This window comes from Xiphias gladius, chromosome 1 (genome assembly GCF_016859285.1).
Source record: "Xiphias gladius isolate SHS-SW01 ecotype Sanya breed wild chromosome 1, ASM1685928v1, whole genome shotgun sequence".
Taxonomy (NCBI): Eukaryota; Metazoa; Chordata; class Actinopteri; order Istiophoriformes; family Xiphiidae; genus Xiphias; species Xiphias gladius.
Genome location: NC_053400.1, coordinates 21179462 through 21200025, shown reverse-complemented (window position 1 = coordinate 21200025; position 20564 = coordinate 21179462). Strand labels below are relative to the sequence as shown.

General features: G+C 39.2%; 3 protein-coding genes across 3 annotated transcripts; 1 reads left to right on the top strand and 2 right to left on the bottom strand.

The window, feature by feature from the left end:
• Positions 1 to 3081: 3081 nt before the first annotated feature.
• On the bottom strand, positions 3082 to 7390 carry sdhaf2 (succinate dehydrogenase complex assembly factor 2). Its single transcript, XM_040128328.1, has 4 exons — positions 7062 to 7390; positions 5597 to 5820; positions 4766 to 4875; positions 3082 to 3568 (listed from the first exon to the last, which is right to left on the bottom strand). Exons 1-4 carry the CDS (start codon positions 7086 to 7088, stop codon positions 3438 to 3440), a joined length of 492 nt encoding a protein of 163 aa, XP_039984262.1. The 5' UTR covers positions 7089 to 7390; the 3' UTR covers positions 3082 to 3437.
• LOC120790598 (cleavage and polyadenylation specificity factor subunit 7-like) lies at positions 7218 to 18194 on the top strand. The gene is made up of 9 exons (XM_040128318.1): positions 7218 to 7944; positions 9030 to 9227; positions 11524 to 11627; positions 11738 to 11883; positions 11979 to 12318; positions 12621 to 12724; positions 14279 to 14423; positions 14539 to 14759; positions 17944 to 18194. The coding sequence occupies exons 1-8, from the start codon at positions 7858 to 7860 to the stop codon at positions 14753 to 14755; spliced, it is 1341 nt and encodes a 446-aa protein (XP_039984252.1). The 5' UTR covers positions 7218 to 7857; the 3' UTR covers positions 14756 to 14759; positions 17944 to 18194.
• Positions 18195 to 18240: 46 nt separating this feature from the next.
• polr2l (RNA polymerase II, I and III subunit L) lies at positions 18241 to 20164 on the bottom strand. Its single transcript, XM_040128342.1, has 3 exons — positions 20025 to 20164; positions 19396 to 19500; positions 18241 to 18957 (listed from the first exon to the last, which is right to left on the bottom strand). Exons 2-3 carry the CDS (start codon positions 19488 to 19490, stop codon positions 18849 to 18851), a joined length of 204 nt encoding a protein of 67 aa, XP_039984276.1. The 5' UTR covers positions 19491 to 19500; positions 20025 to 20164; the 3' UTR covers positions 18241 to 18848.
• Between the last annotated feature and the right edge of the window lie 400 nt (positions 20165 to 20564).

Below are 20564 nucleotides of genomic sequence, written 5' to 3'. Positions count from 1 at the left end.
GGGAGTAGAAGTATAAGGCAACATAAAGTGGGGATATTCAAGTACAGTAACTAAAAACTACTTTAATGTACTTAGATACTTTCCACCGCTTTACAATCCAAAAACGCTGTCTAAAGCCATGAAAATCTGATAGTAAACTGGAGAGTTCGGGTGCCGAAGTGACTAATTTCACAGAGACTTGCGGCTAACTCACTGTGAATCCCAGTTAAGCCTTATTTGCGATGTTGATATCGTGAACTTCTTTTGTAGCAGTTAATTGCAAATACATGGACCAGCTAATAAAGCCACAATTATCACGGACGTAGCTGAAAGGACACAGCAACATTTGCTCTCCATGTTCCTCTCTCCTCCAGCTCAGGCAGAAACGGGACTTAGATCTTAAAGGTAATTAACACGGATCTTTAGAACTAAGGAAATTGCCTGCTCCGCCTCCTACACACTACGTTTAACTGCATCTTCAACACTAGATAACATCTAAGAGAAAAACTGTGGGTGTATGTAATGTTGAGAAAAGGTGTATGTTTAATTTACCAACTTATCTGACACTTCCATCCACAAAGTTTAACCTGGCAACCTTCCCGTCTTAGCAGTAACAGCAGTTTCCCTTTGTACTCCTCTGCTCACAACTCTCCAGCACACATGGGAAGACAAGAGGAAGGCGAGGGATGCTGCCGCTGCTGCTGGTGGTGGTGGTGGTGGCGGAGAGCGGAAAACAAGCGAACATCAGATTGAAATTCCAGGGGAGCTGAGGGTGACGGCAGGGCTGTGGATAAAACAGAGAACTGTCACGACATAGGAAGCAGCAGTGGAGGATGACAGGAGCGCTGGGCGACGAATAGGCACAGTGGGCGTGCGCGGGCAACTGATGAATATGCACTCTTAAGAAGCCTCAGAGCAATAGAGACGTGAACTGTGGTTCCCCTGCACGTGGGATCCACAGGTGGCATCTTTTCTTTTTTTCTCAAAGCCGGGGGGGGTAGTGACAGCCAGCAAGGTTCACATTCAACTACTGTCAAATAAATTCTAGCATGTAGTGCAGGAGATTTACACGGGCTCAATTAGGTGGCAGGATTTGATTCACGTTTAAACCTCTTCATTTCCCAGTTTATTTTATGCATTAAGATTAGAGGTGGAAGAAATATTCAGATTCTTTACCTATAAGTAAAAGTACCAATAAAACAATGTAAAAACACTCCAATACAAGTAAAGGCCATGCACTCAAATTCCTACCCAAATAAATATAGGCTACATACGTGTTAGCAGCAAAATGTACTTAAAAAATCAAATGTAAAAATACTCATTCTGCAAGAAATGCCCCCTGTGACTGATCTGTATTATTATATATTACATTACATTATTATATACATTATTATTACAGTTGAAATTGATGCATAAATGTATAAACAGCATTTTACTGTTTTAGCTGCTTGAGGCGAAGCTAGTTTTAACCACTTTGTATACATTTAGGTATTTAAGTCCAGTTGTTCCCAGCATAGAGGTCAGCTCCCTTCCACAGGGTCACAAGTTAAATCTGAGGGGTCGTGAGATGATAAATGGGAGAGGACAGAAGAAAAAAATTCATTCTACTACGTGTTTGTGTTCATCTTTTGGACTTTTCCCTTTGCTTTTTTTTTGTAAAATATTGGATAAGAGCATTTTTTGGAAACCACCTGTGAAGTTTAGAGAATATCTGGACACTGCTTTTTTGAAGTGGAACCGCTGGCTTAAACTTTTCATGAGGTATTGTATGTTATCATGTGTTTTTTTATGTAAAAGCTTAATCTTAAAACTAACTAGCTATGGCTGTCAAAAATGTAATCTGAAAAGTATATGCAGAGTAAAAAGTACAGATATTTGACTCTGAAATGTAATGGAGTTGCAGAAAAAAAGAAGTGGAAATGCTCAAGCAAAGTACAAGAACCTCAAAAGGGTAATTTAGTGAGTCCACTTGGTTACTTTCCACCACTGATTAAGATATTTGGTGAGACAGATGGCAGTGGAGCAAGGAACACACAGAGGGGAACCCTTCTGACATCACCTGCATCTATTTTAGGACAAGCTGAGACCATAAAAATTGAAGGTCACGATTCTTACTCGACGTAATTTCCCTTTAAAGGGTTGAGAAAGAACACACACGTTGCCATTCGTCTCGTATCTGTAAGATTGCCTCATTTGTTAAACACCTTGGTGGTACATTACAATTCTGCGGGCGTACGCAAGCAGCCTTGTCATCTGTTTTGCGAATCCGTGCACATCTCCTGGCCAGAGGGCATTTCCCCTCTGCTCTCGGTACAAGGTTCCACTGAACCAACATGACACACAGCCAGGCAAAAAAATCTTCCCCATAGTCAACACACACACACACTGATCCTTGTTTAAATGGCCGGGAGCGAAAATATGCTGTATGTTGCTTATTTGGAAACTTGGCTGGACGGAAAATTTCGGTGATGCTTTGTCTCACAAAAGCTGTAATAAAAACACACTGCCAACTCCATGGATAATATGACTTTCATCCTTAAATGCAGTAATGTAGTAAAAATAAAGGTGATTTTTTTTTTTTTTTTCTCCTCAGGCTGCTTGCACCTCTGTTCTCTTCATCTGTAACTCTACTGCATACAGGTTCTCAGTAGATGGCCATTCAAATAATTATGTCAGCTGATATTTTCACATTATACCCTACATAAAAAAAATATAAAGTATCTGAAATATATGTGGATTACCGGTGACCCATTTGCTACAGGGGCACTAAGATCAGCGTGTGCTTCAATTTGACAGTCACTGAAAATAAAGTGATCTGCTTCCATCTGGCGTCCATTAACAGACACTGCAGGCAACACAACCAGCATTATGCAACAGAAAGTGTCCATACTGTCAGACATGGCATCCTCCAGTCATGTGATCCAACCCTATGGTGAAAGATAACCCTCAGAAAGACACAACATCGGCAGGACACGGCAGAGGATCAATTGAAGATTTACAGGATTTATTAAATAACCCATAATGACTGTTATAGGCACAGTAAAATCATTGTACAGATCAGCTTGTATCCATTAATGAAAGCTGGTTTATCGAGGATGCATCTCACACATTGAGCAGTTTTAATTTACAGTCTTAAATCACAAAATTACAATACAATTAATGCAAAATATTCATAACACAGTCTTTGTCCGATCCAAAAACTTCCCTTGAATCTTCCACGAATCGTCTTCTCCCTATAATGACCAACTGCTATGGCTACAGTTTTTCAGGTGGATAGTACCATACAGTAAACTGTTCAAAATATTTTGCACTCCACAATATTTTGTACATTTTGCTGTGTGTGGCTAGAAAAACACTACGGACTTCCAGGTGATTTTTCTGGAGCGATGTGACACTGATTACTGACTCAGTGCCCCACCTTAAATGAGTCTTTGCGAGGGTCCAGAGGGCCATGGACCTCATTGGCTTTCCTTATCCAGGTACTCCAAGCTGGGAGCATCCAACCTCTGTTCATGGTTGCGGTTCTTTGTGAACTCCTTTAGCATATCCATGACCTCTCCTTGGTAAACATCGGGGGTCGGCTGAGCCTCTGTAAGCAAAAAGAGATCAGGCTGAATTACTTTCGTTTACAACTTATCCTCTTCAAAACTTAACTGGGGGGAAAAAGCAAAGTGGGTATATAGATTCTTTATTTTATGCATGAAGATTAATCATGAGACAGACGGCTGAAGAACAATGAGCACACAGAGGGGAGTCCCTCTCACATGACCTCAGTAGGCTGATCCAGACATGATATTTTGCTCATGACGATAATAAGAAATAAAATTCACATGAACTTTTTTTTATTTGTTTCATACTTTAATAATGGGAAAAGGTAACAAGGATAATAATGGTCCTTGAGGGACAAGAGACAATACAGCTTCTCTGTAGAAGACATTAGATTCTTGTGTCTCACACGCACACATTTAAATGCCTTCCTCATTCCTAACTGTGTAGGGCTCATTCAAGGCTTCTAAGTAAGAGACTGTGCGTGACCCTGGGACGCCCCAGTTTATTCATTTCAAAAATGGAAACCATATCAATGAATGACTTAGTAATACCACGGTAATTATTTGTTTCAGTAAAGTCAGACTGCCTGCGACAATTTTTGTTTGGTTTTCAAGAGCGGTGTTGTTCTCACGCTGACTCCATTTGTCAGCTGTTATGGACAATGAAACAGACAAATCATGGATTCAAATTAAGAGAAAATTAGAAGAAGGAAATGGTAAGTTATCTTGGTACAGCGAAGGAGCTTCCAGGATGAAGTCCGAGCCAAAAGGAAGGGTTAAAAAAAAAAAAAAAAAAACAGCTACAGAAGTGAATTGAATTTAAATTTTTACTAATTAAAAAAACAAAAAAAACAAGCCCTTAATAATTGTTATGCCCACCGGAGTTTTGCACATTTCGTAGTGTTACGGATTGAATTTAAAATGAGTACGTCTGATTTATTTGTCACTGTTAACACTTGACAACAAGTCAAAGGAAATATTTATTATTGGCAATATGCATAAACGTTAAAATTGCAAAGCTGAAATGTTTTTGTGTCATTAACTACTCAAACGTTTTGTAGTGAGAGTATCCAAATCCCCATCTGTGGCTCAAATGTCTCTTGACTGAAGCTTAGCAGTCGCCAGCTCACTAACTTATGGTCTGCCCAAATGTATCATGTCTGCTGTACCGTCTGAGATGGCAGAGGCAACATCACGTGTCTGAGAAACTCGTCAAAGAAGCAGAACTCTTCTCTCACCTGTTGCCCAGTAGTAGATGTCCCAGTCATTGCTTGGTTCATTTATCAGTCTGTCGTACTGCTGCAGCTGGTTCTCGCTCATGGTGTTCAGGTATCGCTTTGCAAAAAGGCTATGAGAGAGGTGGAGAATTCATTTCAGTTTGAGCCTTTTCTCCAGTTATCTGAGCTGCTGGTGAAAGGACTCCATACTGTGAACTTAAATTAGAAAATAGCAACAGGATGTGAAAACCTTCTAAGGGAAAACAAGAAACTTAAAAAGCTGGTCCCGCTTACAACCTGCACACCTGCTCTAAATATGTTAAAGGATAGGTTCACATTTTTTTCAAGTCCGTCTTGAAACAATAATCACGTGCCCACATATACACTGAAAGTGTTTATCTTAGTACCAATTTCATCTTTGTGTTTCCACAGACAGTGTTTCCTTGCTGAGCTCGAACCGAGGAATAGTATCTAAAATTTTGTACCAAAAACGCCCTAACTTTGGAAGATTTCCCTTTGATTTGTCTAACACAGCCAGCTGAAGCCTCATATTAACTTCACCTGAACTCAAGATTTCATTTTTTGCACAGAAATAGGACTGCAGGCTCTGCCCGCCCTTACTTACACTAAACTTGCTTTAATAGAATATCTCTTTGCAGCCAGTATGGATAGTAGGTACAAATACAGCGACCATAAGAGTTCATTTGGGCAAATAAATATTGTTTTAAGGCAGACCTGAAAAATGTGACCCTATCTTTTAAGCGTGAGGTAAAAACAAACAAAACAGAAACAAAAATCACCAGTGTGGCTAGAAGACAGGGAGATGGGACAAAAAAACAGTAGTTTATCAACCTGAGCAATATGCAGTTCTCCAACATGCCCCTCTTGCGACTCTCATAGAGAAGTCGGCGTCTCTTAATGTCAGTGGGCTCGCCTGGCTTCTCCTCCCAAGGCGGCAGAGGGATCTCAATCAGGTCGCCCCTGGTGTCATCTGGCGCGTCTCCGCGGTAACCACGGGAGGATACCAGCCCTGCGACTGCTGGTCTCCGTGCAGCCTGGCACACCCCTGTCACCAGCTGACAGGCAACAAAAACACGCGTTTGCACAGATACAAGTGTCTTCAGTGTCTGTATCATCCAGTACATGTGATTAGTCAAACAATTCATTATGCAAATCTGTCTCAAATCTGCTGAACCATGTAGTGCTGTTGTTGAGCTGACACACAGTATCTCCCTCTGTTGTCACTACATCAGGTTTTTCCACACTGCCTTTGTTTTCTGTAAGATTCTTGGACTTTTACCTAAAAATGTTTCTCACGCTTATTCAGATATTAGATCAACGTGTAAAATTCATCCGTATCATTTACGTAACTAGGTGCATGTCTAAATTTATATGAGAGGTCACTTTTTGTCTAAAATATTATAAGCTGGAGGCATATAATCAACGGTGGTTTTAGGAACTGCATTTTGGCTGTTTTAATTTTTATCTTCTATTTTTTTTTTTTTTTTTTTTTTATTTACTGTGATGATATGATCTTTATATTCTCTGAGAAGGCAAATTGTGAGTCGCAATAAGACCCAACAACTTCTTTGTATTTAATGAAAAATATATTTATTTTGGAATTATTTGTTCCTACTTCGCTTTCCTGGGAAATACAACTAATATGCACATCCTGTCATAGAGTATGTGGATGAATATGCATGTGTGTGTGGTGTTTTGGTCCTTCCTGTCATTAAACTCTCACAACCTGGTACTGTGTATTTTTTATTTTTTTAACACTAAGAAACTGTTTGTGACTTAGATGTATTGAGTAAGCAAAAAACACAGAGGGCGTAAAGAAGCGTTGAGAAAGGTAAGCTGGAGGTAATGATGCATCTCCAGTGTGTCAGTGTAACACTAGACATAAGAATCAAATCTAACTACGACTCTTTGTTTCTTCCTTTAGATGAGTCAGCTCAAAGGGCTAGTGCTAGCCCAAAAGGTTTAATATCAATAAAGTCAAAAAAGAGAGAAAAGCAGAGGGGAATTACATAATATCTATCCCACGCTGCCCTGTTGTACAACTGTCCTCCAGCAGCACACGTTGTCAGCATCTGGGCGTTTAATGCTACCACATCAAAAGATTGAACTGAACAATAGCTATTTACAACATTAATAGATAGTTGGTACACCATATTATCACATCGCACTCAATAATTTAGCGTTAGAGCTGTGAAAAGTCAAGTCCTCGACGTGCTCTAGCATTCAGGCGGCTACAGCACTAAAAACTACAACCAACAAATGTAAAAATAAACGTAACGTTTACTCGATAACTCACTCTTTTCGCAACGACGGACGACAGCATTTTAACCCTCTTTTTTTTCTTTTTGCGACTTGTAGACAGACCGCTTCTCCGCCGTGAAAGTGTTACTGGTGTCTGAATGTCATACACACAACAGAGAGCTTACACAAGTAGCAGTCACGTAGGGGAAACTAGTGGGGGGACGACTGGACGCAACGCACACATCTCGCCATATTTAGCCACAGGAGAACGTAATTGGCCTCAATATGGTATATGTAAGGAATGTTACTTAATTTTTGTATTTTCAGTCATCAAACAAAATCAATATAACGATTAAATTCATCCCTCCTAGCATCGGAATCTGAAGGGGCTTGATGGTAGGAACCAACCGTTGATTGTTGTTGTCAACGGTTCAATAGCCCTGACGCACAAATGTTCACCCACTGAAGATTAGCAATATTAGCATTAGCTGACCAAAGAACGATCACATTATCCAGAAACTACTTGTATGTGCACTCATGCATGAAATAGTGTGCATGTATTTTGAAAGTGTCCATTAAAATATAATTTTTTAATTTATGTGCGCTTGTCGTATTCTCGTTTTGTGGTTATATTTTGTTTTACAGTTTAATTTTTTTGTGGACTCGAGCGGAGTGTAAGCTAACCGTATAAACAAGGCGTAACGTTAACAACAATTACTGACGTTGCACCTGTTGGCGGTTATGTACGGATAATTTGCAGTTGAATGTGAGAACTACTCTGAAAACAAAAAAAATAAAATAAAATAAAACTAGCCGCGGTGTCATCAATTGGATCATCTTGGGCCCACGGGATGGCTGCTGCAGGAGCTGCAGCCGGACCAAGTACGTCCAAGAAGGATTTCATAGATGTCTACAGTGATATGAATCGAAACGAGGAGGTGAGTCTGTATGTTTCATCGCAGCAAATTGCACCAGTGAGAGCAGCACAGCGGTGTGACCTCGCTTTGGTGGAGTATAGCTGCACCTTTTCATTCGATGCCTGTGTGAACTGATGTCAGATTTTGTTAAGAGTTTCCCTCTTTTTCTGTATGAGGGCCTACCTCTTCTTTTTTCATCTTTATGTTTCACAGAGGAACCTAGGATACATTTAACAATTCTTGATACTGGGCACAGAATTAGAAAGACATTACATGTCTCATTATTCCGGCCTTCATACCCTCAGCTACAATGTCACTGAGGTCCAGCTTCATTTAAAGTAGTGCTTTCATACACACAGTTGTCAGTTTATTAGGTACACTTTGCTAAAACAAATGCAGTCTCATACAACAGTCCTTCAATTAATCCTTCATGGAAGTTATAATGCTTTTGTTGAAACTGTGTTAAAGAGGTGTTGAGTCAACCATATGATCAGTTTGGAGGCTGCAATTTGTGGTGCTGCATTGCTTTATACAAAGAGGCGTATCGGCTGTTTAGTCTACCCTCACTGATTGGAATTAGGCGGACAAAATCATAGGAACATCTGTCAACATAACACAGTGCAGTTCAACAGCACCACAGCCTCCAAAATGGTCAACAAAAACTGAACTCTGAAACATTAGTTTTAACTAAGTGTACCTAATAAAGTGACAACTGGGTGTATGTTATTGTGCTGACTTGTTTCAGCCTTTCAGTCCATCAAGTTTGGTCCAGTGAGAGCACTTTCATCCAATAAGCAGGCTGTTAGTATGGATAAGATACATCTTTTGTCATTTACTATTTCCCAAATAGAAAATACAGTGGATCAAATGGTATGTCAATATTCTTTTTTTCTTTTTTTTAACTTTATGTTCTGCCAAAATGTCTGCAGTACAGGCCAATCCCAGAAAATATGGGAATGATCCCCTGCCAGTCTACACTTCCTGCAACTGAGCCCTAGGATTTTTATTTCTTCGGGCAATGCTTTGTTCATTGATGCTCTGCACATTGAGATACACAGGATGACAGCATGTAAGATGATTTTGTCATTATTTTCTATCGCACACAGGATTTGGACAGAATTGCTGAAGCAAATGAACTTTTTGATGCTGTTCTGACTGGCTCAGTCAATCAGGACAAGACAGCTACTGTGCCCTTTCCCGAGGAGGCATCAGCTAAAGAGGAGGCCAAATCAACAGCAGTGAAAACCCAGAAAGGAGCAAATTCACTGAGGAAACTGTCGTTATATATTGGAAATTTCCCCTGGGTGAGTAACATCTACTCTGTGTTAATGTTGATTACATTTTTATTTTATTGTCGTGTACCATTTCTGTTGTTTTGTCCACTTGGGTTTGCAGAACACTGTCTGAAAGAAACAGAAAAGAGAAATAAGTTCCCCCTATTTTACACTATTTGAAAAACTCAAAATGAACAGTACTAAGATGCAGCATGAGTAGATGGACTTTATTATTGTTTATTATTTATTTACTATATGTGTTGGAACTGTTTTAGGAAGACATTGATTCAACTCTTTAGTCATTTTGGAGGCTGCCTTTTTTTGTGCTGCTGTTGAATTGTATTGCATTATGAGAACAGGCGTGTCTATTATTTTGCCCACCCCATTCATATCAATGAGGGTAGGCTAAATAACAGAAGCACCCCTCTGTGTAATGTGATACAGTTCAACAGCACACCCCAAACTATATCCTCCAAAATTATCATAAAGTTGCACCTCTCTAAAACAGTTTCAGTACAACTGAACTTTATAACCTTCATGAAGGGAGGATTTATTGCAGGACTATTGTATTACATTGCATTAGTTATAGCTACATATACTTAATAAAATGCCAACTGAGTGTATGTCAAACTGAAGTAATTATTGTTGAACAGAGGTGATAGGAGATGTGCAATACCTTGTTTCAAGAAAAGTCACATTGATTTATGGAAAAAATTGTTGTTTTACATAGCTTCAGTACAGCTTTGATTTTTGCCTAAACTCACCACAAAAAGGCAGGGTAAGGTAAATTATGAGTTTTTGGGTTTTACAGTCCACTTCCACCCTAGAGGTTAGGAGTGTGAATAGGACAAGGCTGTATTGTCTGGAACGAGATTTAGCCTCAGAAGGTGCTTTTGTGAACAAGTGGCTTCAATTACATATCCATCTACTTGGTGGTGTGGCGTCGCCTCACTTGTGAAGATTATCATCCTGTCATTAGAAACTGTTGCTGGTCAGCAGAATGTACAGTGTGCAAAACACATCTTTCTTGGTCACATACTGAGTCCAAATAAATGTAACTGTAGCTCCAAGGACCCACAACACTATAAATGCTCCATTTAAAATTTCTGTTTTATTACAGTGTTTGTCTCTTCATCAGCTCAAAACGTTGTAATTTTTTCCAGTGGATTGTATTACTTTTGCTTGTGTTGCTGGACTAGAATGCACTTTGAATTGCCTTAAAGGTATAATATGTAACTTTTTCGCATTGAAATGTCTAAAAATGACTAGACCTATGTTATATATTTTGTTGAGTTGCGTACTTACATTATCTCAAATGTTTCCAGCAATTTTCAAACCTTGGGAAATCTGTTTTAATTAATTGATCCATTAATCAATTTCAATCAAAGTATCATATCCCCTTTGTGTATGTGTCAGCATTATGGTTGTCTGCCAGAACTGGTCAAAATTGACTTTAATCCAGTTTTAAGCCACATTTTTTTGATACACTTTTTGGAACTTGTTTGATTTTAACTATATATTTTAAGGATATAGTCATCGGATGTCTGTATCTTAAGTCACTAGAGAAACGAGCAAAGCAAATGTTAAAACCGTTGCGACCCCTCCGACATCCGAGACGTCCTGCCTCCGTCGAACGGCATCAGAGAAACACTGATTTTTCACTGTGAAAATTCTTTATCCCGTGTTTTCTGGTTTTAATCCCCGGGTCTGTTTGTTTTGGAGAATAGGAGACCTCTGCGGATAATTAGGCTCTCTGTCAAAACGTCTTGAACGATTAACACTGAGGGGATCTTAACCGAGGGAAGCTGACTGCAATGACAGCAATGGTGCCCATGGTCTCACGCTACTTCACGTCATCACCAGACTCCGTCTTTTGTTACTGTTTTTATTGAGAGACCCTTAGTGGCAGTAAATTACATATTGTGCGTTTAAAAAGGGCAGTAATTCAAAATAGAATTCAAGCTCATGCAGGCCCTTTCCTACGTTAACCAGATACCTCGATAGACTTAAGCATTGTCCTCTAGAATCTCTGTTAACACAACCTGTTTCAAATGCCAGGTTGAAAACTGACATTTAGCTCAAAAGTAACCTAAGGTTAGGCTTAAAACCCGTTTTTTAATGACAGTGAGTATTCTAGGTTTGGGTTTTTAAAATATATCGTCATAAACAGAAAAATTTCACCCAGTACTACATACGAGTCTGTTTCTGTCAATCAACTCAATTTCTGTTTCTGCAACAGTCTTACTATTCATCAAGATCACAAGTAACTGTCTACCCTCCTGTCATTTTTTTCTTCCCATCGTCCCGAACCTGCTTATACTTGCAGTGGACATCTGACAAAGACCTCACGTGCATGGCCCACACGTTGGGTGTGAAGGACATCAAAGAGATCAAATTCGCTGAGAACAGAGTTAATGGCCAGTCAAGAGGGTGAGTAGATGCAGATCTAGTGTTTAAAAAATACAAAGAAATCTCCAAACAAATAAAAGCATTTTCTGTGGTAGCCGTACATGTGTTGTTTCTTCTATTTTGTGATACAGCTACGCAGAAGTGGTGGTGACCTCAGAAGAGTCATTAAAAGTATTGTTGGAAAGAATACCCCAATGTGAACTCAATGGGGAAAGGATTGACTGTCGCTTTGCCACTCGCCAGAACCTAACTGTGTTTGAGGACGTAGCAAATAAACGTAAGAGCAATGCAATCTTAAGAAAATACTTATGAATTTACACTATGTTGCAAAATGTCAGTATGACTGCCAGTATGACAGTGTGTTCTCTACAGGTATACCCCTGCGTGTTAATTCCAAAGATCCCAAGGACTCTGATTCTTCAGATAAGATTCCCTCATTATTATCACAGGAGCCAAGCCCTCCCCCTATACCTCCCCTTTTCCCGTCACATCCACTTGCAAACAGGTTTCCCTCATTACCCAGCCCTTTCCTTGGTCAGCCACCTCCCCCATTCCCACATATGCCTCCAAACATCCCTCCGCCCCTGCCACCCTTATTCCCTCCCCATCCAGCCCATGTTCCTAGCCAGCCATCTCCTAGTCTACATATAAATCCAGCATTCTTCACCCCGGCACAAGACGGGCACAGCAGCAAATCTTACAGCCAACAAAAGTGAGAACACATACTGTATTAAATGTATAGCTACTGAAAATCATAAACAGTAATGTTTTTTTTCCCAAGATTAATAATAATGGTGTGAACAATTGATGTTTAAAGCAGCAAAAGACCAGGATCCATAGACATAATACAAAAAATATAGGCAGTACAACAAATTAAGATTCATGTAAATATGAAATGTCATAGAAATCAAGAAAAAAAAACTTTCATGGCAAGTTATTTTTAGTAATAACTTGTGGTGGTTAAATAATTATATAATAGTCAGTCAGTATGACAACAATCTGTGTATTTTTCAGACACACACCTCAAAGTACAAATGGAGATTTTGAAGAGCTAATGAACAGAAATAGAGCGGTTGCCAGCAGTGCAATCTCCAAGGCTGTATCTGGAGCAACAGCTGGTAAGTACAGCCGATCAGATTCTGTGAAGTGGAAGAAAGAACGCAGACCTTAATAAGCCATGTGGGTAAAGGACTTGTCCCAACTTATGACTGGCGGGCATATGGGAAAAAAATCTGAATAAAAAACTGTCCCCCACACCTCTCACAGTGGAACTGGTCAAAAGAGATTTTTTGGTATTTTGTTGTTATAGATAATATAAAATTGAGTACTTTCTTTTTCAACACAGTACCTTCATAATGACAAAGCAGATAATTTTTTTTGCATTTTACTTTTTGAATTTATCAATGATAAAACACTATTCTGTAAATACTGTGTGTCATTGACATAAGCACTCAGACACTTCATTCAGTTCAGTTCTCCTACAGTTGTTCATTTGTTCTGGTGCAGCTTTCTTCAAGGGACTTCTCTGTATTTGTTTCTCTGTGTTGTTCCCTCAGTCCTAATCCCCAGTCCCTGCCACTGAGAAGTATCAATGTAGCATAATATTGAAACCGCCACATTTCATTACTGGGATTATACTAAGTAGTTGTAGAGTAGTGGTGGTTTTCACCTGACGTACATCTTGGCATTAATTAGCAAGAGTAGGCAATTAAAGCTTTTGTCATACATTCATAAGTTTGTTGATTGCCTTTTGGCAAACTCCAGGCACACGACTTTTATTCTCGAGTGGCTTCCACTGAGCCCCTATACCATAAAGACTTGACGGAAGAGGTGTTGCAGAGATGGCTTTGCATGAACTATGGAACCTGGTGAGTTCCTGGTAACATTCAGTGTTGTATAAACATGCCTTTCCTTGATCTGTGCTTTGACACAATTGTTAACTCAAAGGTCCACAGAGAGTTCCTTGGTGTGTGGCTTTGTCAATCCTAGAGACATCTAAAGGATGATTAAACAGGATTTTGATGGTGACTGTAACGGGTATTTGACATGCAAATTAAGAATTTCTGTTGTAGTTTGTATGCAGAAGGTCAACAAAATGTGGCAAAGTTAGAGTCCAAATACTGGCTGAAGTCACTGTAGCTTAGTAATATTTTTTTCTGGATGATAGTGTTGGAGGAGATGTTTGAAGTGTTTTTCACCTTTAAAGTATATCAGACTCTGGTGTTACTCATTGCAGGATGTGTTCATATGAGAAGTGTGGTTAAACAAAGCTAATGGCTGGCAAGCAACAATATTTCGCAGCAGGATGTGCCTGTTGCAAATGCAATGCCTTTTGTTATAAACACTATATGTAACTCAGGGTACGACAGTGTAACTCAAAAGTTGTAATATGATTTAATCAGGGTGAAACAAATTTAGTTGTCAAAAAGTTCGTGCTGGAATAAGATGAATCACAACCAACCGATAATATTAATTTCCAGTCTTTTTGTAGCTTAAGCCCAAATGGAAGTTAGTGCTTCAAAATGTTTTGCCTAATTTTACTGTATGTGTGAGCAAATGTCATCCTTTTTTTAAAAATTTCTTTACTAACCGTAACCCTAGGAGCTGTGAAGTGCTTAACTACTTAAAAGCAAAATGTCTCTAATATCTAATCTTTTCAATTGCTAATGCAGGAGACTTGCGGGTGGCCATGGAGACTCTTTTAACTGCCATTGCCATCATCAAGCAGTCCAGAGTATGTGGAGATGAACGCTGTCAAGCCCTGGTCACCTCACTCAAAGACTGTCTAGTTTCTATCCAGGGCAACTATGGCTACAGGTTTGTATAATTATGCCTCAGGAAGTTCAGACATGAAGCCACTGAAGCTGAGGATGCAACTATGGAACTAGCTTTCTTATCATTCTAGATCACAAAAATACACATTTCTTTGCAGGAGTAGCAGTCGTTCTGGGGACAAAGAACGAGATCGCGACAGGGGTCGTGACAGGGAGCGAGAGCGTGATAGAGAGCGGGACCGAGAAGATTCCTCCAGCTGGGAAGCTGCGGGAATGTCTCGAAGACACAGAGAGCGCTCGTGGAGTGGAGAGAGAGACAAGGAGCGCTCACGGGAACGGGAAAGGCACAGAGATCACAGAGACCGATACCGCTGACTTGGTAAGCTTCCCTCTACGTTGTATACTTACTTAATTTACAGTTAGGTATTTAAGTATTTGGACACTGACAGTTTTTGTAATTTTGCCTCTGTACATATTCACAATTGATTTAAAATGAAGCCATCAAGATGTGATTGAAGTGTAGATTTTCAGCTTTAATTCAAGGGTTTTAACAAAAATATCACTTTAACCGTTTTGGAATTTTTATACATTGTCCCTCATTTTCAGAGGCTCAAAAGTAATTGGACAAACCAAGATAATTATAAACAAACGGAGTATTTTTAATACTCTGATGAAAATCCTTTGCTGTCAATGACTGCCTGAAGTCTGGAACCCATGGACATCACCAAATGCTGAGTTTCCTCCCTTGAGGTGCTTTGCCAGGCCTTTACTGTAGCCGCCTTCAGTTGCTGCTTGTTGCTGGGTCTCTCTGCCCTCAGTTTTGTCTTCAGGAAGTGACAAGCATGCTCAGTTGGGCGAAGATCAGGTGAGTGACTTGGCCATTGAAAATTATTCAATTTCTTTGCCTTGAGAAGCTCTTGGGTTGCTTTTGCAGTTTTTTTTTTGGGTCATCATCCATCTGTTCTGTGCAGCACCTTCCTATCAGTTTTGCAGCATTTGGCTAAATCTTACTAGATAGTATAGACCTATACACTTAAGAATTCATTCTGCTACTTCTATCAGCAATCGCATCATTAATAAACACTAGTGACCCAGTTCCATTGGCAGCAATACACGCCCACGCCATAACAGTGGCTCCACCATGTTTGACAGATGATGTGGTATCCTTTGGATCATGAGCCGTTCCTTTCCTTCTCTATACTCTTCTCTTCTCATCATTCTGGTTCAAGTTTGTCTTGGTTTTTTTATCTGTCCAAAGAATCTTGTTCCAGAACTGGTTTGCACCTTGTGGTAAACCCTCTGTATTAACATTCATGAAGGCGTCTCGATTGTAGACTTTGACAATGATACACCTACCGCCTTGAGAGTTGCTGAGCTCACCTGTGCGTTCCTTCTTTTTAAGAACGTACCAAATAGTTGATTTGGCCACTCCTAAAGTTTCTGACATCGGTCTGATAGGTTTGTTTAGTTTTTTCAGCCTAATAATGGCCTCCTTCGTTTGCATCGACACCTCTTTAGACCGCATATTGAGAGTTCCCATGAACAGCTACCAAATGCAAATTTAACTCTTGGAATCAGCTCCATACCTTTTATCTCCATTATTTGTCATGAAATAACAAGGGAACGGGCCACACCTGGCCATGGAACTGTCAGTCAACTATCCAACTTCTTTTGAGCCTCTGAAAATGAGGGACTATGTCATTCCTAAACAGTTAATGCAATATTTTTGTTGAACCCCTTGAATTAAAGCTGAAAGTCTACCCTTCAATCACATATTGATGGCTTCATTTCAAATCCATTGTGGTGGTGTACAGAGGCAAAATTCTGAAAATTGTGTCACCAGCCAAATACTTAGTACCTAACTGTATAGACTTAAATTATTTGCGGTGTGTTTTATTATCAGTTCCATTGTTGGGTTTCTTATATTGAGCTTCTGTGTTCTGAAGTACAGTGAGACCACAACAGAAGAGACTGCCCAAACATTCCATAACATAATGGGAGTTTAATATCACAGAGCCATACAGTGGTGTTGGTTAGTGACTCTTACACATCATCCTTTAGCTTACTTGCTTAGTGACCCCAATAATGAAAAAATATGACTGTAGAATACAGTAATAACACTTACTGAGGATCTCCACTACTTACAGACTTTGTATCTAGCAAAGGCCACGACCTTCAACCCTCTGAACTCCAGTTATGCACTGGGTAGCCCAATGGACTTCAGTGTAGTAACAGTTTATTACTCAGTGTCAAAAACACCATCAATTTGTTTTGAAACTTCTTCTACTACAGCTGTCTCAGTTAATCACACATCTCCAATTTAAAAGTGATGTTCATCAGACCAGATCCCACGACTGACAAACTCTTGATCCCCCAGTAAATACTGAACTTGAGCAAACCTCCATTCCCTACTCCTCCTTCCAGTACTTTGCAACATGGAATGAACTTTAAAGAACTTAAAAACTTGAAAGTTGAATTCAATTTGATTAATTTAAAGTTTTGGTTTTGGACCTTTTTAAGAGATGTCTGTGATCGCTTCTGATGCTGTTTGTATGTGCATGTGTGACCGGCTGTGTTTTGTTGTGTTTTATCTCTGTCGTTTCTACTGCTGTATCCAGGTCTCTTGTGCAAAAAAAAAAAAAAAACTTGTTCTCAAAGAAACCTCCTGATTAAAAAAAAAAAAAAGAGTATTTATGTGTAGAAAAAGCTTCAACAAACACGACTATCAAACTATCTTCATTATGTTGGTGACGTAGAAAATTATTAGATCACATGGAATGTGACTGTCTGGTAACAATTTTACAAGTGGTTAAAGTAATCTTGCAATGTGATTGAGTAAATTACAATTTTTCCAGCAAATAATATATTAAATTGAATGCACATAATTTTTCAGAGCTCAACTGCATTATGGATGTTGTTTTTTTTAATATCAATATGATTCATTATTACTGCCTTTATTTATTTTTATGGCTTAAGAGTGGAGATTTCTAGGTTTATTTTTGAAGTTTTAAGCTGTATTGCATAAACCAGTAAAAAATACAGGCCTGTGGTTCCTAGTGCTTTTTCATCACACCCAAAACCTTTTTGACAGATTACGGTTCATGAAGTGAAGGTCAGTTAAGTGGTTATTTTTAGTAAGAAGTTCTTACTGTGCAATGAACTGTTTAAAGTCTGAACCCCATTATGTCACCAGACTCCTAAACCGTCATCATAATCACATTTTTCATATTCTTCTCAGTATGTGTTTATGAATAGACTTAGCATGGCTGTAACTCAATAGCATAGGCAATATATAGTGAGATGGAGCATATGCAGAACTTTAAGAGTGATAATATGTAAGAAAGCTTTTCAATCAATATAAAGGTTTGTAGCTCTGCATGAAACAACTCAAGACTGTGTTCTGTAGTTTTTTGAATCACAGCAATTGGCATAAAATGCCACTAATACTAGTTCTAAGAACATTTAACACATATCCTCTCAGAGCCTCTTGCTACATTAAAGTGTTGGCCAATATGTAGTTTGTCTAAATCTGGCTTTGAAAAGTATGCTTCTTTTCTCCCCAGACTCGTGGAGTGTGAAGCTGAGCAAAGACAGGACTTATTGTTGTATAAAAATCTGGAGGAATCTAAGGTGAGACTGAAGATGTATCTCCACAAAGTCTAAAGTGTACTTTTTTTGTTCTCCAGTCATCTGTACATACTGGGACTTTTTCCTGTTTTAAGAAAAACTGTGGTTGTAGATTTGTTGCTGGGACATCAGAGTCCAAAGCTTGCATGCACAGGAACACCGATTAATAACTTATGTAATACAGTGCAATGTTTATCACTTTTTTTTGTATCAAATCTACAAATTAAAGAAAATTTCCTGAAAATATAATTCCAGCATTTTATTTTCCTCAGCCATTTAAGACCTATTGCATTTGCTGAATGAGGACCACAAAGATCTAGTAATTATATCTCCTACATTTGTATGTTCATATGCCAGTGAGACATTGAAAACGGTATTTGAACTTGAAGCAGTCAAAACACCTAAGTTACTGTATACTTCAATTGCTATTGATTGATCAGACAATGATTCACATGCATTGGACAACGTTTGATTAACCCAGCTTTCCAAAGGTCTGATACGGGTCTCTTTACGATGTTGAATCCAATCATTTTCCCTAAGATGAGGTGAAACTTTGCTTTAATGCACAGTGCACTGATACAGCACAAGCGTGCAAACTCATTTTCACTTTAGTTTCCTGGAGAAAGATGTTGGCAGCTAGATAAGCCAGTAATACAGGTAATAATGTCATTTAACAGCTTTATTTAGAAAAAAAAAAAAATCTTCAAAGAGGTGCACAAAATTTAAGTTTCACAAGTCTTCACAGTGGTTGGCATTTTCTGTCACATCACCATAATAATATAAATCTGTCCATGCGACAGCCCCACAAAGTCCATGCATTCTTGAAGGTAGCCAGCTGCAATCACTTCTCCAGTGGAGCATAATTCAACAATTTCTCAATAAGATCCACGTGAGAAAGGAGCATCCTCCGACAACAGTATCTCTTCAGGCCCAGGGCATCAAGGGCATCACTTAAGAAGGAGAGAGGAGGTAAAGTCAGTCCTAATTCATGGTATAGACATAACTGAATGAATAAATAAAGTACATGGCCGTTACTACAGACAATGGTGGGGATAGCAGTCAAAGTGGGGCTGCTATTCCCTCAGGGTATTGCTATTGTTAATTCCATCATTGCATCCTGGGTCTGATTGTACACAGCTCGACGGTTTGTAAGACACGCGCATACCCTGTGACAACTAAATAGGAAAAAAAGGGTTTGATGTGTAGTGTATTTATAGTTGACTGCTTCCAGAAAATTCTTCTTGCAGAGCTGCTCCCATGCAAAGACGCATATTTTGGTTTTGACACTAGCCTTATTCAGAATTACCTGAGACACGGCCTGGAACAGCTACTACTAACAAAATCTTGAGGTGTAGTGCAATGACAGAAACCGGAGGGTATCAACTTACCCCTCAGTATACTCGGCTTGGAGTAGGCCGAGGTATGCCTCCCACTTGTTACCCACGATCTTCCCACACGTGAAGCACCGGATAGGGATGATCATTGTAGGACACCTGGAAACACATCACCCTGTTAACATCAGTACCTGAGAGTAAAATGCTAGCCAGGTAATTAGCTGGCTAGCATTAATTAACTGGTTTATATTAACGAAACCATTCATTTTCATACAAGCACCATCGTTGGTAACATGAATTTGTTTAGGCGGTCTGCGAACAACACTAATTGTTTGGTAGTCAGACAAATGCGAATCCAAACTCCCATGTTATAGCAAGTGTTATGTGGGATAGCTGAGTCCAGTGTTTTGCCAAGATTCTAGGTTAAAAAAAAAACAATTTAGCTTTTAGCTAATTTAGCGTGTCTTCGTTGAAAAGATCAACACAAAATAAGACTTTGGCTACGGTAGTCGAGTTCCCACGGTTTGAACTCGCCCACAGACTGTGGCCACGCGATTAGCGCGACAGTAAACTGTTAGCTAACGTTAGCCACTAAAAAAAACGTATTGGCACCAGTTGACCTATTGTTAGCTTTTTAGCAGTATAAACACAAAGTCAAAAAATGTTAAGGTCTATCTACTCACCGTCACCAATCTAGTTAACCTAAAGCTTTAATTTTCTGTTATTCTGACAGAAAATAGCTGCGAAAAAATGATGGCAGCTTCCCTCGTTCGCTCCTGCTGCAACGGCAGTCAGAAGAGTTCCGGCCCGAAAACTTCAAAATAAAAGCATAACTTCCACAAATGTTTACTGATGAATAGTTTAATTTGCACATTCTACCCTCGCTGATACAAATGGGATGGACAAAGTTGAAATATCTCGTAGTATAACGCAATACATTAAAACAGCACAACAAACTGCACCCTCCAAAATGACCATAAAGTTGACCAAACACCTGTTTAAAACAGTTTGAACAAAAACTGATTACATTTACAGAAATAACCCACACGAAGTTAGGATTCTGTTGCAGGGCTGTTGTATTAGGCTGCAATAGTTTTAACTAGGTGAACCTAATAAAATGGCATCCAAGATTAAATTTGGCTTATGTAATTATTTGCCAAAAGCTGTGTAAACTGTGTAGAATGGACCATAAAACAAACCATCTCTTGATGCTTTACTAACAT